The 18414-nt window shown below is 42.6% G+C and overlaps 1 protein-coding gene across 1 annotated transcript in view; it reads left to right on the top strand.

Moving 5' to 3' along the window:
• DISP1 (dispatched RND transporter family member 1) overlaps positions 1-5686 on the top strand; it is a 54188-nt gene extending 48502 nt beyond the window's left edge. Inside the window, exon 8 of the mRNA XM_035111411.2 lies at positions 2111-5686. Within this exon, the coding sequence (XP_034967302.1) occupies positions 2111-5020 (2910 nt within the window). The 3' untranslated portion in view covers positions 5021-5686. The remainder of the gene's footprint in view (positions 1-2110) is intronic.
• Positions 5687-18414: the final 12728 nt, after the last annotated feature.

The raw sequence follows: 18414 nt of genomic DNA, 5'->3' as shown, positions 1-18414 counted from the left end.
GATACATCTAATCTCGCATACACAAAGTGGCCTTGGCAACACCTTTTGATGTAGCAACAAAACAGACCCTAACCCTTGCATGTGTTAGCAGTATTTCTAAAACAATGTTTTCATGAGGTATTTTGATAAGTTCCAGGCTAAGTCTCTCTTTCCAAGTTCTAACAGCCAATTTATCTTTATCTTTTGTGAGGCTTACTTTTAACAGCAAATATGTAAGGTCTGCAATGTGTTGAGGAATAGCAAGCAAACTCACAGTTTCAGACTGAACTTGAATAAGTAAAGTGGATGGTAGTTTTTTTTCTCCCAGCTTGTCTGGCTGACCTGAAGGGCTTTCATGTTGTATCCTCCCTGATACAACTGGACATGTGCCATGAAAAATAAAGAGATGGCATTCCAGTGCTTCCTTTTATTTATTAGGTTGTTCATTTTTTCCTGAGCTTGCATGTGTGAGTGTTTTTATCTGGAAACAATCAAATGTGAATTATCCTGTTTTTATGGAATGCTAGGTCATTATTGTTCTGAAATTGTTTGACAAAATTAAGGCCATATTAAATCTTTTATAACGATCGGGAGAATTCCTAAATCCTGCTCTTTTTTGCCTCTGCTATAAAAGGATTGCACATAATCAGCCAAAGCAATTTCAATATGACTCAAAACCAGAATGTTTGGATGTCTGAAATGTGCCTGGCTTTCAAAAAGCTTAAGCACATGTGTAAGTGACTTAGTAAAACTAATCCTCTGATAATATTGGGAAAGTACATAAGTGTATCCAGGATTGGTCCTTTGTTATGCATTCCAAGTAGGAAATTTGACTAGTGAGTCCAGATGTACATTAGGCACAACTTAATTCTGAAGCTTTGCAGGCCTAACTAATGAGAATCCTGGCCGTCTGAATAGCAGTGCCACAAAGATCCACACACCTCAATAGGTGTGCCAACACAAATTAAGGAGCCTATCCCTCCTGTATTTCCATAAATATATATATTCTGATTTCTGGGAGTGAAGGAAGGAGTCTATATAGCAGTATATTCTCTGAATGCATTGACTGGTTAGGAAAAAGTAACACTAGGGTTTTGGGGGAGGGGTATAGCAGGTTTGTTGCTCTTATGGGATATAGTATGCACATACCCTCTTTGTCACGTCATATTGCAGTTGTTAAACTTTTCCAAGGAACTCTCTCAGATATCTTCCAACATTCCCTATGCGAAAAGATAGCATGGGAACCAGTTCAAAAGACTAGTCTGAAAGGGTCTTTACATGCGTATTGAAGCCTTGCCACAGTTTGTGTCAGTTAACTTCTAAATGTGTCTAGGAAAATGACTTTCCTGTGCTCATCAGCAACTATAATAGATGTGTGATAACCCTAGAAACATTGTGCAATGGCAGCCTTGTCAAGTGAAGTACCACATAAACACTTAACCAAGCCTCTTACCTGCCTGCCTGCATTGTTGCCTTTTCTTGATCTGGTGAAAAAAGGATTCGCAGTCCTGACTGAGAACCGAGGAAAGAAGCAAAATTTAATTATAGTTTTGTCCACACAAGTCAGTCTGTTTTATATCAGTTGATTTTTCTGTTCTTGGCTGTAGTTAGATACACTCAAGACTTCCAGGTGACCAGTTTTAACCAATTTGCACTCACATTTGTATAAATGTAGCTTCAGCAGTGTGCTCAGTTGATAATTCCCGGCGCCTGTATTTTCCTTTGCCTTCAGTATACAGAAAAAAATATTTCTGATGGAGTATATTGACTTTTTTGGTATGTGTTCAAATGAATCTATGAGCAGTAAATTTTTAGTCTCCAAAGTATGTTACCTTTAAAATTACATCTCATTTGCTCATCATTTGCTATCAAAACCACTGATTGCTTAATTTAAATTGCTCTTGCTTAAATGTGCATAAGGGAAGGACAGAGCTCAAAAGTGTGTGCAATTAGTGATCATAAAGAATTGGTACCAAATCACTCAAATGCTTCTTGAGAAATCCCACAGTTGGAACTAATTTTTTTAGAGATGGCAAGATGGTTTTCTTGTGGTCGACAAAAATGCTAAAATGGTGTTTGAGCTTTGCACTTCTGCTTCTTATTATAATTCTGTCTGTCTTTCTTTATGCAGATACGATCCCATGCTCAGTTTGGTGATCTTTGCCAGAGGACCACTGCTGCTTCGTGCTGCCCCAGCTGGACGCTAGGCAATTACATTGCCATTTTAAACAACAGATCATCCTGTCAAAAGCTTGTGGAGAAAGATGTTTCTCACACTCTGAAGCAGCTCCGTACATGTGCCAAATACTACTATAATGGGACCCTGGGACCAGATTGCTGGGATATGGCAGCCAGAAGGAAGGACCAACTCAAGTGTACAAATGTGCCTCGTAAATGTACAAAGTACAATGCTGTTTATCAGATTCTCCACTACCTAGTAGACAAAGATTTTCTAAGCCCAAAGACTACGGACTATGTCTTACCAGCTTTAAAGTACAGCATGCTCTTTTCACCTACTGAAAAAGGGGAGAGCATGATGAATATCTATCTGGATAACTTTGAGAACTGGAACTCTTCAGATGGAATAACCACCATCACAGGGATTGAGTTTGGAATAAAGCATAGTTTATTCCAAGATTACCTTTTAATGGATACTGTGTATCCTGCTATAGCCATTGTGATTGTTCTCTTAGTCATGTGCATATATACGAAGTCCATGTTTATCACACTGATGACTATGTTTGCAATAATTAGCTCCTTGATCGTTTCTTATTTTCTTTATCGGGTGGTATTTAATTTTGAATTTTTCCCCTTTATGAACCTCACTGCACTGATCATTCTCGTCGGTATTGGGGCGGATGATGCTTTCGTATTGTGCGATGTGTGGAACTACACAAAAATTGACAAGTCTCATGCTGCCACTTCGGAGACGGTGAGCATCACCCTGCAACATGCTGCCCTTTCCATGTTTGTCACCAGTTTTACCACCGCCGCTGCCTTCTATGCCAATTATGTCAGCAATATTACAGCAATCAGATGTTTTGGTGTTTATGCTGGCACCGCCATATTGGTGAACTATGTATTAATGGTAACGTGGTTACCTGCAGTTGTCGTGTTACACGAACGGTATCTACTCAATATATTTAGTTGCTTCAGAAAGCCTCAGGCAAGTGTGTACAATAACAAAAGCTGCTGGACAGTGCTGTGCCAAATGTTCCGCAAGGTTGCTTTCGCAGCCTCGGAAGCATCCCGGATATTTTTCGAGAAAGTGTTGCCACACATAGTTATCAGGTTTCGCTACATCTGGTTGGTCTGGTTCCTGGCCTTAACTGTGGGGGGAGCATATATCGTCTGTGTGAATCCAAAGATGAAGCTGCCCTCCCTGGAGCTCTCCGAGTTTCAAGTGTTCAGGTCTTCTCATCCTTTTGAACGCTATGATGCCGAGTACAAAAAGCTGTTCATGTTTGAACGTGTCCATCACGGAGAGGAGCTTCATATGCCAATCACTATTATCTGGGGGGTCTCTCCTGAGGATAACGGGGACCCCCTGAATCCCAAAAGCAAAGGGAAGCTGAAACTGGACAGCACTTTCAATATTGCAAGCCCAGATTCACAGCTCTGGATTCTGAAGTTTTGCCAGAGGCTGAGAAATCAGACCTTTTTCTACCAAACAGAAGAGCAGGACTTCACAAGCTGCTTCATTGAGACATTTAAGCAGTGGATGGAAAATCAGGACTGCGACGAGCCAGCGCTCTATCCATGCTGCAGTCACTGGAGCTTTCCCTATAAGCAGGAGGTTTTTGAGTTATGCATCAAGAGGGCCATCATGGAACTTGAAAGGAGCACAGGGTACCATTTAGACAGCAAAACCCCGGGGCCTCGCTTTGACATAAACGATACCATCAGAGCAGTAGTACTGGAGTTCCAGAGCACCTACCTCTTCACCTTGGCTTACGAGAAGATGCATCAGTTCTACAAAGAGGTAGATACCTGGATTGCGGATGAGCTGAGCACTGCCCCTGAGGGTCTAAGCAGTGGTTGGTTCGTGAGCAATCTAGAGTTCTATGATCTCCAGGACAGTCTCTCTGATGGCACTTTGATTGCTATGGGTCTTTCAGTGGCTGTCGCATTCAGCGTAATGCTGCTCACAACATGGAATATCATACTAAGCCTTTATGCAATAGTTTCGATAGCAGGAACCATTTTTGTCACAGTTGGATCGTTGGTCCTTCTTGGTTGGGAGCTAAATGTTTTGGAGTCTGTCACCATTTCTGTTGCTGTCGGCTTATCGGTAGACTTCGCAGTCCATTACGGCGTTGCTTATCGCTTAGCTCCCGATCCTGACCGAGAAGGGAAAGTAGTCTTCTCCCTCAGCCGCATGGGTTCGGCAATTGCTATGGCTGCACTGACCACATTTGTAGCCGGCGCCATGATGATGCCTTCTACCGTTCTGGCATACACTCAGCTTGGGACCTTCATGATGCTTATAATGTGCATTAGTTGGGGCTTTGCGACCTTCTTCTTCCAGTGCATGTGCCGTTGCCTTGGGCCTCAAGGTACTTTTGGTCAGATTCCTCTGCCGAAAAGGCTGCAGTGCAGCGCCTTTTCCCAGGCGTTGTCGGGGAACAAAGGAGACGGGGAACAAAACAAAGCTCAGCCTGTCAGTAAGTATCAGTTGGACTCTAGAGGTCAAAAAACGGGCATGGAACATGAGCATTACGAATTAGAGCCTTTGGCATGCCATGCCAACAACTGCAGCACATTAGAGAAGAGAACCTATGAAGAAACACACATGTGCTCGGAGCTCTTAGATGGCAGGCTTGCAAATGAGCACGTCCTTCCCCAGTCAGCGTATAACAGTGAACTGAATGTAAGCAGTAAAAATGAATTCAGGATAGGCATGTTGTCTTCTGGTGAGCAGGACACCACTTGCCAACTCTTATGTCAAAACCAGCAGTGTAGTTGCTCAGTTGATTATAAGCATGTGAGCATGAAATGGAGCCCCCACCCATGTCAGCAGTTGAAATTTGGGGTCAAATAAAACTTCATGCTACCTCTCTCCTCTTTTGTCTGGGAATGTGCATAGCCAGAGTTCTGTAGTTCACACAACTGCTTTGCATCATTCTTCCGATAGTTATGTGAATACCGTCCCAGCGAGTTCTGCACTGTGATTGTCTACAAAGCAGGTTAAAATAGCCCCAGTTCAGAAAATTGCTCCCCCGAAATATTTTTTCCCTCCACTTACAGCAACAGTTTCAATCCCGAAGTCTTCTAAATGCCAAGGAGAACTTGAGAACTCCTCCAAAGGAAGCAAGTTCTTCTCTGTTTATCTTCAAGGGTGTTGGGTTCACTCTTGTTGTGAAATGGGGAAAAACGTATCTAATAATCAGAAGGGACTCTTGTGATAACTGCAGAGACAAATGGGTGTAAACGGGAACGAAAACAGAGCATCTGAATCAAAGCAAAATCCGCAAACTGAAACTGAGTGCCTCCAGAACTTACGAAAAACTGCTTCAGGTGTGAGGGCTAACCAGAATAAATGGAAATACATAGAAAACAGTACATCAACAAGGCTGGTTTTGAGTCGTGGCCTGAAAATTCCTGGTATTGTAACAGAACCATAACAATAAAGTGCAATTCTGTTGAGTGTCATATGCCAAACAGTGAAGCCCATGTGCCTGCTTGTTGTTAGCACACCCAGAACTTTCCAATGAAAGTTTGCTAATAAAAAAACTATAATAAATCTTAAACTTGTTGGTTCTGTCTTTTTTGCGGGGGGATCTTTTCTCTTTTTAAAAGTTAGAATATTCCAACCTGCCCAAGCTGTCAAACAAAAAGACATTAAAGTCAACACTCTTGGATTAAATGCTTCCTTAAAAAGAAAGGTGTATGTGTGTGTGTTCTCTTAACTCATACAAGTTAATTAGGTATTGTTCTCAAGAATATGAAGCCATGTTTAATTTAGGTCTTGGTGGAAGAACAGCAATGCATCCACAAAAGCTGAAAAATAAAACATTACTAATCACCTTTTGGCAAGAGAAGATTAGTCATTGAGGTTATAATTATGCTGCTGAGGGCTTCTTGCAGTGTGGTCTGCATAAATGATGGAGGCTCTTGCCTTCCCCAGAGGAATAAAGTCGCAGCTGGCAGGGAAACAAGAAGGTCCCAAGCAGAGGAAAGAGACAGACAAGGTACTTGAAATGAACAGAGAATCAATGTGTGGGAATGAAGGACGCAGCAAGAAAAAGAGGAGGAAGCTAAGAGAATGCATTGCAGTTCCTAAACAACAGGTGGGAAAAACATTTCCTAGTCTGCCAAGACTCAGCATTTTGCAAGTGGTGTGGGTGTAGGTGTGGAGATTGTGAACCAATGTGCAGTATTATTCTGCCATTACTTACTATTCTCTCCTATTATCTATCTATTTACTTTGGGTCAGCTAGAGACATCTCTTAAAGGATCAGGGAGGCTAATAAAACAACAAAATTCCCTTCACACAGATTCTCTCATCTGCTTTTAACATTGTAAAAATAATCTGCTTCTACCATATGTATCATGTTGCACATTGACTTGGATCTAAAGAGTTTACATGTTTAAAATGGCACCAACACACATTAGCTATTGGCATGATGTCATAAATGAGATCTGTCCAAATTTATTGCTTGTATAACATTCACAAAGAAGACTGAACCTAACCAGAAGCACAAATTGTACGGACTCAATTGTATGGACCAATCAGTTTCACAACTCACGGAATAGTACCGTTGGGCAAATTAGTTCAAACAAATGCTTGCATTTTTGTGTGCTTCTCACTTTACATTCCCCAAGAGTTCCAGCAGAAAAAGCAGTTTCCTCCTGCTCTTTGGGCATAAATGAATGCCATGGGCACCTACTGGAATAGCAATTAAAAATAGCCCGCTCTTCATGAGTTACACTCCCTCGGAAGGAGCAGGTATGCAACTTGGAGATACTTCTGGACCCATTGCTGTTGCTTGAGGCTCAGGTGGCTTTGGTGTGACACAAAGTGCCTCCTATCAGCTTCAGCTCATGTCCCAGCTACACCCCTACCTGGACACAGGTAGCCTAAGATCTGTCGTCTATGCTCTGGTAACCTCTAGGTTAGATTACTGCAACACATTATATGAAGGGCTGACTCTGAAGACTGTTCAGAAACTCCAGCTGGTGCAGAATTCAGTGGCCAGGTTGCTCTATGGGGCTGGATGCTTTGAGCATATACAGTGGTACCTCGGGTTACAGACGCTTCAGGTTACAGACTCCACTAACCCAGAAATAGTACCTCGGGTTAAGAACTTTGGTTCAGGATGAGAACAGAAATTGGGTGGCAGCGGGAGGCCCCATTAGCTAAAGTGGTACCTCGGGTTAAGAACAGTTTCAGGTTAAGAACGGATCTCCAGAACGAATTAAGTTCTTAACCTGGGGTACCACTGTAGTGCAAATCTATATTGTGGCCAATTATTCCATAAAATCAAGATGATACCAAACATTATGGAGAAATCACTCTTTTCTGGAGAATTCGGGAAGAATTCATTATTTGCTATATTCCAGTCTTGCTATTTTCCCATGCAAAATTGGATCTAAATTCATGATTATCATTGCTCTCTTCCGGAGAGCACAGCGTATGTGTGCCTCCGATACTGCTTCATCACCAGCACAATGACAGTCCTTATCTGTTTTCCCATAGTTTTCTACAGGGGAAGGAAAACGAGTAGGATGTTTGTCCCACTTGGCTACATCCCAAACAGGTTAAGGGCTGCTACCGTGTTTCTCCTAAAATAAGACGTGCCTCTAAAATAAGCCATGGCACGATCTTTTGAAGGCCAAAAAATGTAAGACATCCCCCCAAAATAAGACGTGTTGGGGGAGCCAGCGGGACGACCCAGAGCGAGCCGGCAAACGCAGCAGCGTGCGCTGCGCCGAGCCCCAGCACAGTGGGAGCCCCAGCACAGTGACGCGCGGAGCTCCGGCTGAACGGGCCCCAGGACCCGGCAGCGGGCGGCGCGCGAAGCCGCAGGACCCGGCAGGAGCCGGCAGCAGCCCCAGCCGCGCCGCGCTGCACTGCGTGAACCCCAGGGACCCAGCAGCGGGTCCTGGGGCTTCGCACGGCACGGATGAGGCTGATGGCTCCTGCCGGGTCCTGCGGCTTCGCGCGCCGCCCGCTGCCGGGTCCCTGGGCTTCACGCGGTGCGGTGCGGCGCGGCTGGGGCTGTTGCCGGCTCCTGCCGGGTCCTGCGGCTTCGCGCGCCGCCCGCTGTTGGGTCCCTGGGCTTCACGCAGTGCGGTGCGGCGCGCAAAGCCGCAGGACTCGGCAGGAGCCGGCAGCAGTCCCAGCCGCGCCGCGTGAACCCCAGTTTCCCGGCAGCGGGCTCAGCGGGCGGCGCACGAAGCCGCAGCACCCGGCAGGAGCCGGCAGCAGTCCCAGCCACGCCGCGCCGCACCGCGTGAAGCCCAGGGACCTGGCAGCGGGCGGCGCGCGAAGCCGCAGGAGCCAGCAGCAGCAGCCTCAGCTGCGCCGCACGAAGCCCCAGGACCAGGCAGCGGGCTCAACGGGCGGCGCGCGAAGCCACAGGAGCCGGCAGCAGCCTCAGCCGCGCCGCGCTGCGTGAAGCCCCAGGACCCAGCAGCGGGCGGCGCGCGATGCTGCAGGACCCGGCAGGAGCCGGCAGCAGCCACAGTCGTGCCGCATGAAGCCCTGGGACCCAGCAGCAGGCTCAGCGGGCGGTGCAAGAAAGCCCCGTACCATACGTAACAATAAGACATCCCCCGAAAATAAGCCGCAATGTATTTTTTAAAAAGAAAAATAAATATAAGACGTGTCTTATTTTAGGAGAAACACGGTACTTCTTTTTCATCTTCCTCCTGCCCACGCCCACCCCCAGGCCATCTGAATATCTTCTGTGGTTGAACTGGCATCGATTTACACACAGGAGGAGGTATCAGCAGGCTCTGGGAAACCAAGATCTTGTGTGGGAAGCCTAAGGGGGGGTACCCTTCACCCAAAATATATCTCAATAAGAACAGCATACTCACTGGAATGGGATGGAATTGAGTATCCTGGAATGGTCCACTGGCAGGCACCCTGAACAGGAGCACTCCATGCAACCGCATTTAGGGGTTTAAAGAGGACTACCAATATATTGTCCATTCTGAAGGAAATCAGCCCTGAGTGCTCACTGGAAGGACAGATTGTGAAGCTGAGGCTCCAATACTTTGGCCACCTCATGAGAAGAGAAGACTCCCTGGAAAAGACCCTGATGTTGGGAAAGATCAGGAGAAGGGGACGACAGAGGACGAGATGGTTGGACAGTGTTCTTGAAGCTACGAACATGAGTTTGACCAAACTGTGGGAGGCAGTGCAAGACAGGAGTGCCTGGCATGCTATGGTCCATGGGGTCACGAAGAGTCGGACACGACTAAACGACTAAACAACAACCAATATATTGAACTGTGCCTGAAATAGAAAGCCATTACAATTGTTAAAGTGTTGCTGTAAATCAGGCATCCCCAAACTGCGGCCCTCCAGATGTTTTGGCCTACAACTCCCATGATCCCTAGTTAACAGGACTAGTGGTCGGGGAAGATGGGAATTGTAGTCCAAAACATCTGGAGGGCTGAAGTTTGGGGATGCCTGCTGTAAATACAACTCTCCCGTTATACAGATTGCTTCCAGTATGTCAGCAAGGTAGAAAGGCACAATTGGAAACTAAATCCTGTCACTTGTTTGAGATCCTTATCACCCATAGCCATCCTAAAATAATAATAATAGTGACTTGCCTGTTGTTGCTTGCTTTAATGCCCAGGGAGTCTTTATTTAGAAAGTTTAGAACTCTTGGGATGTAATTATGAAAGCGCTAAAATACTACAGTAAATCAGGGCCAAATCAAAGCCACGAGAGTTGACACAAAAACAAATGCTAAAACATGGAGAGACTGCCTAAATAACATAGCCACCTGTTTAAAAAGGGCAGGCTCATGGTTCCAGAATCTTAGAGCCAGTCCTGAAAAAGATGGTTCAGCAGTATTCGCCAGTCTGGGGCCAGTGAAAGGTTCTCAGAGTGGGGAGGCATCGCTGGTCCAGACCATCAAGGTCTTTAAAGGTAAGCAGCAGCACAGCCCAGAAACAAATCGGCAACAAGTGAAGTCTGTGCACATCGTTCCTTTGCCGCTATATTCTGAACTAATTGCAATTTATGAACAACCTTCTAGGGCAGCCCCCTATAGAGCACATTAGTGCAATTAAACAATTACCTGGACAATGTGTCTCAGTGTTCAAGAACAACTTTCTTTTAACTGAACATGCTGCATGAAATTTGCCTCATTCAACATGGTGGTAAACCAGTTATCTCCGAAGTTATCTCCAGCCTTTGACTGGACTTTTAAACCATCCAGGGGTCCATTACCTTTTATCTATCTTCAAAGTACAAAAATGTGCTTTTCAGCCTTGGGTCAGTGTGTGGGTGTGGGTGTGTGGGAGAGAGAGAGAGAGAGAGAGAGAGAAGGTACTTTAAGAATTCAACTGTGAAAATACTGTAATTTTGCTCAACTAATTCTCTTTAATCAGAACTGAGCACTGAGTGCGTCCTATATGACTCAAATACAGGGATCTCTGTTGGCTGGCATCTGTAGCCACTAATTTAACTCACTTAGTGAAGTGACTGACAATCATTTTCTGCAAAGGAAAAGGCAAGTCACACATTGCTGGTTCATATCTCACTAGTGTTTATTTTTGTTCTTTTAAAGACTAGCCCCAAGCAATGTAAGTGAAGAGTTTAGAAGAGTAGCCGTGTTAGGGCCAAATTACATGTGTTATTAGTCATGTGTTTAAACAAGTGTGCTTAACCTTTCAGAGAAAAAGCAACCTCAGGGCCCCAATCCACAGCTGATCTCACACTGTTGTTGCATTTCGCTGAAAAGTGCTTTTTGCCCCCAAACTGTTCTTTACTCCAGATCGTGTCCTCTCAGTCACTTAATGCCAGTAAAATGTTAAATGTAAGCACTGTAAGATTGATAGATTATTTTGCAATAATGTTCTTAGGGGAGAGAAAAAAAGAAAACCACTGGGTTTAGATAAGAATTTGTAATGCATATTTTTAAAATTAAATTAGATGTGTTCTTGGCTGGTGGGCAAAACAAAGTAGCATCTACTTCTATGAAGCTTAGCAATATATATGCAAGTTGAAATCTTTATAGTGTTCCTGCCAGAATGTTTCTCTAAAATGTTTCTCAAACTTCTTACACAGATTATTTAAATGACTCTTGAAAAATACCTAGAAACCATAACCCATTCACCATCATAAATAAGCACAAGTATATTATTAACATCAAAAGTGTGTATTATAGAAGCACTTACGTCTTACCTTTTCATTTAGTTTCTGTCTATTCCAAAATAGTCCTTGTGACAAGCAATGCCACATTTTATTAATTTATTTTGGAACAGAAAGAAACTGAATATGCAGCCAGCTTATTCATGGGCATAACCATGCCTGCTCTTCTCACCTTTGGAGTTCAGATTTCACTATTTTGCAATATGAAATAGCCAAACCTTTGACAGACAAAACATTTTAGTAGTGAGCAGCCATACTGAGGGGAGCTGATAACAGCAATTTAAAAAACAACACCTGAACAAAATTAAATGCTGGTCAATTAAAATAAAAGACAGCTGCATGAGGAGAAGGTAGAGAGGAGTATGGAGAACACTATTTACTACTAGGGTTGCCAGACTCAATAGTGGACAGGACTTCTGTGCCTTTAATTGCCCTGCTCTCTTTTGAGTCTGGAAACCTTAAAGAGAAACCAGCAGAGCCTTTGTTTAATTTCCAAGCAAAGGGTCTGCTGGTTTCTCTTTAAGGTTTCCAGACTCAATAGAGTAGGGCAATTAAAGGCACAGAAGTCCTGTCCTCTATTGAGTCTGGCAACCCTATTTACTACCTATAATCAAAATGGCAAGAAAAGTTTAATTTATCTTTTTATATCCATCTAAACACATTCAGGATTGAAACCAGAACAGAAAAGCGAAGTAGCAGCCCAAATCCATATCAAGTGTTTCCATTGAGCTCCTATAGCTAGTACTGCAGAGAGCACTAACATGGGGGCTCTCCAGTTCCAGACCAATCTTTGATCAGGCTAGAAAGTGAAGTTAGAGACTCAGTGTGAGCTAAAAACAACAACAAAATAGCAAAGGAATTAGGATTTTTGTTCCACTCAGAGGAGAACCCAGTACAGTTAAGTCTGGTGACAGGATCTAGGATGAAGTACTTGATAAGGGGTGGGGGTGGGGAGTTACACTTGTTTCATAGTACCAGCTACTAAGAACCTTCGATGAAATATAAAACACCACCTAGAATGGACACCAAACTACAGAAACCTTTCAGTTGCACTCCCATTATTAAACACTTCATTACCCTGTCACAGCTGAAATAAAAGCATTCTAAATTTAGTTCTGTGATTCTATGTAGAACTTAAAATAAAACAAAGGGGGATGTAGCCAAATGTTTGTTTACTTTCTTCTCTTTCCAGTATTCTCCATCCCCAGTCCAGTTCTGAACTCATCGCAGGACATCTGGCATAGACTCTCACTTGCACTTGATTAAATTAGAACGAGGATGTTCCCTTGAAAATACAATTTGGAGCACATCGCTTTCTGCCAGATGGAAATGGAGCAGTCAGTCCAAAAAAAAAAAAATCTGTGTGTGAAACTGAACAGGACTATGGCTTTAATGTTTGGAGGGGGAGAAGGGATTTATTTAGTTACAGAGAGCTGATTAAAGATGGGACAATGATTCAATTTTCAGTTGGCAAGGAAGTAGTACAAAATGTTAAAATACACTGGTATAAGTCTGAAATATAATATTAACATTTATAATTGAGTAGCACCTTAAAGACCAACTAAGTTTTTATTTTGGTATGAGCTTTCGTGTGCATGCACACTTCTTCTTCTTTGGTATCTGAAGAAGTGTGCATGCACACGAAAGCTCATACCAAAATAAAAACTTAGTTGGTCTTTAAGGTGCTACTGAAGGAATTTTTTTTATTTTACTTCGATCCAGACCAACACGGCTACCTACCTGTAACCATTTATAATTGAGAATGTGGCAATGAGATAACAGAATCAGAAAACTTAAAGAAAGGCAAACTTCAGTGATCTAGGACAGTGGTTCCCAAATGGGGGCCTGGGGGTCTGCAGAACACATCCAGGGTACTCACTTTATCTTGTTAAGTGTACAGTGAAAGTTTTTGACAGATCATCCAGCCTCTGCTCAGGACCAGTGCCTGCTTGCTAGCCAGGAAAAAGAGTTGTGAAAGAGTCGCTGGATGTCTTGTGAGCTGGGATTGAGAAAAAACCTCTGACGCAGTTTCTTAGGGCTCTTGCATTTAGGGAGGGGGGGGGGAAGCAAATGGCTTGCTCCACAGGGCGGGTTAACATGCCTATATTTTAAAAAAGTAACAGTTCCCTTCCCCTTGCTCTCTACTTTCTAACTGCAAAGAAGTTCTAATTTCTTTCAAGGACTTTCAGATTTAGAGTACTCTCCCACTGCTTGTGAGTAGGGTTTTCAGTGAATCTTGCCTTATGAGTTTGGGATTCATGTCTCAGCTTGGAAGTCCAACAGGGAAAATAGCTAAGCAAATGGCCACCCTCTGATGATTTAGTTTAGTGCAAAAGGCAGCCTGTGTAGATTTTGTTTTCTTGATTTCTGCGTGAAGCTTTGCGGCTACATTTGGGGGTGGGAGGAAACAGATGTACAGCAGAATCGTAATAAATTAAAAAGTTGCTAGTTCCTATTGGGTAATCAGCAAGAAGAAAAACCTCACTCCAAATAAGTACTGTATTTAACTAATTGATCTCTTTAAGCCAGGGATGAAATTTGGGCACAGAAGGACTGTATTATTATAAATTACTACTAGTAGTTGTTGTTGTTTAGTCATTTACTCATGTCTGACTCTTCGTGACCCCATGGACCAGAGCACGCCAGGCACTCCTGTCTTCCACTGCCTCCTGCAGTTTGGTCAGACTCATGTTCGTAGCTTCGAGAACACTGTCCAACTATCTCGTCCTCTGTTGTGCCCTTCTCCTAGTACCCTCAATCTTTCCCAACATCAGGGTCTTTTCCAGTGAGTCTTCTCTTCTCATGAGGTGGCCAAAGTATTGGAGCCTCAGCTTCAGGATCAGTCCTTCCAGTGAGCACTTAGGGCTGATTTCCTTAAGAATGGATAGGTTTGATCTTCTTGCAGTCCATGGGACTCCCAAGAGTCTGTAGTAGTAGTAGTAGTAGTAGTAGTAGTACCAAAATTATATAATTCCAGCTGTTTTCTACTTGGTCTTCACCAATACTTTATCAAGCCCTGACCGAGTCTTCACCTATGTCTTGAAGGTGCAAGATCCCTCAGTTAGCAAAACCATATGCTGCAAAGCTTTGCTAAGATGTACCATCTCAGATTACAAGTAAGGAATAGCATGTTTGAATAATAATAATAATAATAATAATAATAATAATAATAATAATAATAATAATTTATTTATACCCCGCCCATCTGGCCGGGTTCCCCCAGCCACTCTGGGCAGCTTCCAACAAAATATCTGTCTGTGGCTTGCCTTTTGAAAAATAGGGGGTCTTTTAGCTAATTGGGAGCCATTGATCTAATATATCTGTTAAAGTATGATTGTGAACAGGAAAACATAAAAGAGTATATGATAAGGTGAGCTCAGGACATAGAAAATAACCTAAACCTGAAGGTGTGGGAGAAATTGTGGTGAAAAGATCATCCATTTTATCTGAATACAAAAGGAGAAAATTATTTAAAGATTATGGTATGGTGGCATCTGACTCCTATAAATTATTGGAGCAATAAATACATCATAGTAAAAAATGTGCTGGAGATGCAAAAAGGAGAATGGAAAATATTACTGTATTTGGTGGACGTGCGAAAAGTACTGGAAGATAATAGCATCAATAAACATTTATTAATAAAATATGAAGTTCCCTTAGATCCATTATTAATTTGGCGGACCATATGTCGCCTATCACTGGGGGACGGGGACCCACAAGGAACTTGCATTCCTACTTGTTAACAGCTGCAATTATGTTATCTGCTCAAAACTGGAAAGTTACATCCCTCCCTCCTTGGAAATAGTGGCTTGGTAAAGTTTGGCTATGAAGGCAAAAATAACATTTAAGAGCGAGAATTGCAAGTGAATATAGGAACAAATTTGAGGAAAACCGGTTGCCCTTTCTACAATACTGTCAAGAAGAAAATTACCTGCTATGAATGCAAAATTAAGTTGGTTTTGAGTTGGTGTTAGAATAAATATTGTAATTTTATGTTTTCACTGGATAGATCATGACCTACAACCTAGCCACATTGTGACAATTTACTGTATCTCATTTTATTTTAAATTCAGAGGAGAAAATAGAAAAAAAACTGAAACTAGGAGGAGAGAAATGCATTAACTTTCTTTTCTTTTACTTTATTTTTTTTTTTTTACCATAAAATGACTCATGGGTCTGAAGACAGCTGCTTTAAACAGTGAGAATCTCATGTGTTTGGGCAGTTTTGGACGGGACTTGCGATTCACATCTGCTTACTTTCAAATATACTCTGCATTTCAACAGTCACTGTAAATATCACTTGCTATTTTATTGCAGAGTAGATACAAAAAGTATTCATTTATGGTTGGTTTATAGTGCCACGCAAGTGCTTTCTGAGCCAATTTAATAACCTATCTCTGCGATGATGAGTTTTACCCCCTTCAGACCTTTCATTTTACATAGCTCTATCCTTTTGCTTAGAAATTGACCTGATCCTGGGATCTGCAGCAACGTTGCCCAGGCACTTTACTGCACCCTGTGAGTGCCGTGTGGCATCTTTTTTTACATTAGGAACAAGCATTCAAGTTCTTATTTCACGTATCACCTCGATTGAGAGTTGTAGAGAACCAACTGTCGGGCCGTCCCTACCATTAGGCCGAGTGAAGCAGCTGGAAAATGCGAAGGGCAATGGTGGCAATCCACTCGCCATTCCTGAGACTTCCAGCTCTTCCCCTCTGTTGGAAGACTGTGTCCCATGTAGCCTTGTCCTGCACCTCTCAAATAGCCTGCTGGACTGGAGGATGGGGTGCCAAAGTAAGATTCAACAGCCAGCCTAATGTTGCCATTATTGACATTAGGCAGGTGCCCTCAATATAATATTTTAGACACCTGCTGCAAAATTATCAAGCCTATCCAGACACATGATTTAGTTACTTGCATTTGTTTTAAGTTTTATTGTTTATATCTTTAGTTTTTAATGATGGTGGTTGTGGGTATAGTTGCTTTGAATTGATTTATGGCTTTAAGCCATGGTTTATCTATAGTTTTTCTCTGTAAACCACTTGGAGAGTTATTGCCATTTTCTTTACAAATGGTTTGTACATTTTCTATGGTAAGTAAATAAAATATTGTATATATAATAATAATAATAATTTATTATTTATACCCCGCCCATCTGGCCGGGTTCCCCCAGCCACTCTGGGCGGCTTCCAACAAAACAGAAATTCTAAAATACAAAAATCCATCAAACATTAAAATACAGAAATCCATCAAACATTAAAAGCTTCCCTAAACAGGGCTGCCTTGAGATGCCTTCTAAAGGTCTGGTAATTGTTGTTCTCTTTGACCTCTAGTGGGAGGGCATTCCACAGGGTGGGTGCCACTACCGAGAAGGCCCTCTGCCTGGTTCCCTGTAACTTGGCTTCTCGTAGTGAGGAACCATGAAGGGGAAAGGCGGGAAGTCCTGAAATTTGGAGAAATCTCGAAACATGGATATGCAGTTTGGATTGTTAAAAACTAATATTTGTAAAACCAAAACCATATACAATGCTAAGTAAATAAAATAAAATAAATAGCCTGATTATTGTATGTGGAAGGGTATCCTTTGTCTCAGGGAGCAAAATGTCCTGGGCTGGCCTTGAGCAGCTGTAGGCAAAATCTAATTTCTTTCCTGTGCATGCTCTCAAGATGACTTCCTTTGTACATTGGGAATGATGATCCACTGTCATTTTTCCTTTCTGGAAAGCAAAGGCAATTAAATAATGATAATAATTAATCATGTGCACAGTGAAAGTAGGCCAAAGAACTGCAGAAATGGCTTACAAGGGTCCCACATCTGCTGGTGAGCAGATGTCCCTACCTACTCTCTTTTCCTGATGCCTTGCCAAGGAGTCCAAGATTCCATTCAATTCCTCTTCTGTGTAGCCCATTCATGCCATTACAATCACCTGCTTTTCATTAAATCAAATAATGATGGTAAAGCGAGTGGCTTTTCTCCTTACCTCCCCTCCCCCCTTTCTCTTTTTCCTTCCTCCTTTCCCCCCTTTCTTTCTTTCTCCTCTGGGTGAAGGGAAGCCATCTGCACATAATAAACAGTTTCCTTCTCCTTTCTTGGGAGGGAACTAATTATTTATATTTTAAGAGACTTGACTCTAGGAATAGCTATTTAGGCATAGATAACAAATCCTCTATAAAAGTTGGAAAATTCAAAAAGTCGAGCGTTGGCATCTATAAAAGTTATCAGGAAAGATTTGGGGTAAATTCAATCGTTTTGAACGAGCATATCTTGCCAAAGAGGGGGGGATGTCTTAATGAAGACAATCTCTCAAGTGTTACTTGGTTGATCTCATTGTTTGCAGAGAAAAATCGAGGCATGGGGTTTGAAGTAGGATATTTTAATGGCAAGATATATAAGCCCTGAAGCCAGAATTTGAGACAGCGCAGTGGGCGACCTGGACAGCTTGGATCTACAGCCTTCAATTATTAGACCAATAAAAGGCAAAAGAGCTGTGCCCCAGAGCCCAAGTGCTTGTCAAAATATACTGGTGAAGTTTAACACTTTTTTTTCTTTTTAAATTCCTCCAATTCCAGTTTTCTTAAAAAGCATCTTAAGGTATGAGCTCTGAGCCTTAGGCCAGCCATCTTACTTTGGCCCACACCCCTTTGCAATATGGGAATAACAGCTGCCTGCCTTTAAGGTGTTTAGGTCCCATTGAAATGAATGGGGAAATGTCGTCACAGCTAAGAGAAGACCCAATAAAAAAATGAAGTCAAAAAGAAAGAAAGAAAGAAAGAAAGAAAGAAAGAAAGAAAGAAAGAAAGAAAGAAAGAAAGAGAAGACCCATTGGTTTCAGTTGAAACTAAGTTCAACTGACCAATGCTCTTGTGAGGATTCCTGAGGTGATGGTTGAACTTTGGTTCATTAGTCTAAAATCCAAGAATATTCTTTGAAAGTGGTGATGCCAAAAACAAAACCTCTGCCCCAAAGAGCATGATTGTCAAAGTTCAGGACACAGGATGTCCTGAACTGTTGATCACCTATAGGTAACTCCAATGTGAAGGGGTTACTTGTAGGCTAGTTTAAGGAAGCCCGTGTTGTTTTTGCCGGCCTGTAACAG

Source organism: Zootoca vivipara, chromosome 3, assembly GCF_963506605.1.
Source record: "Zootoca vivipara chromosome 3, rZooViv1.1, whole genome shotgun sequence".
Taxonomy (NCBI): Eukaryota; Metazoa; Chordata; class Lepidosauria; order Squamata; family Lacertidae; genus Zootoca; species Zootoca vivipara.
This window is presented reverse-complemented; position numbering and strand designations above follow the sequence as displayed.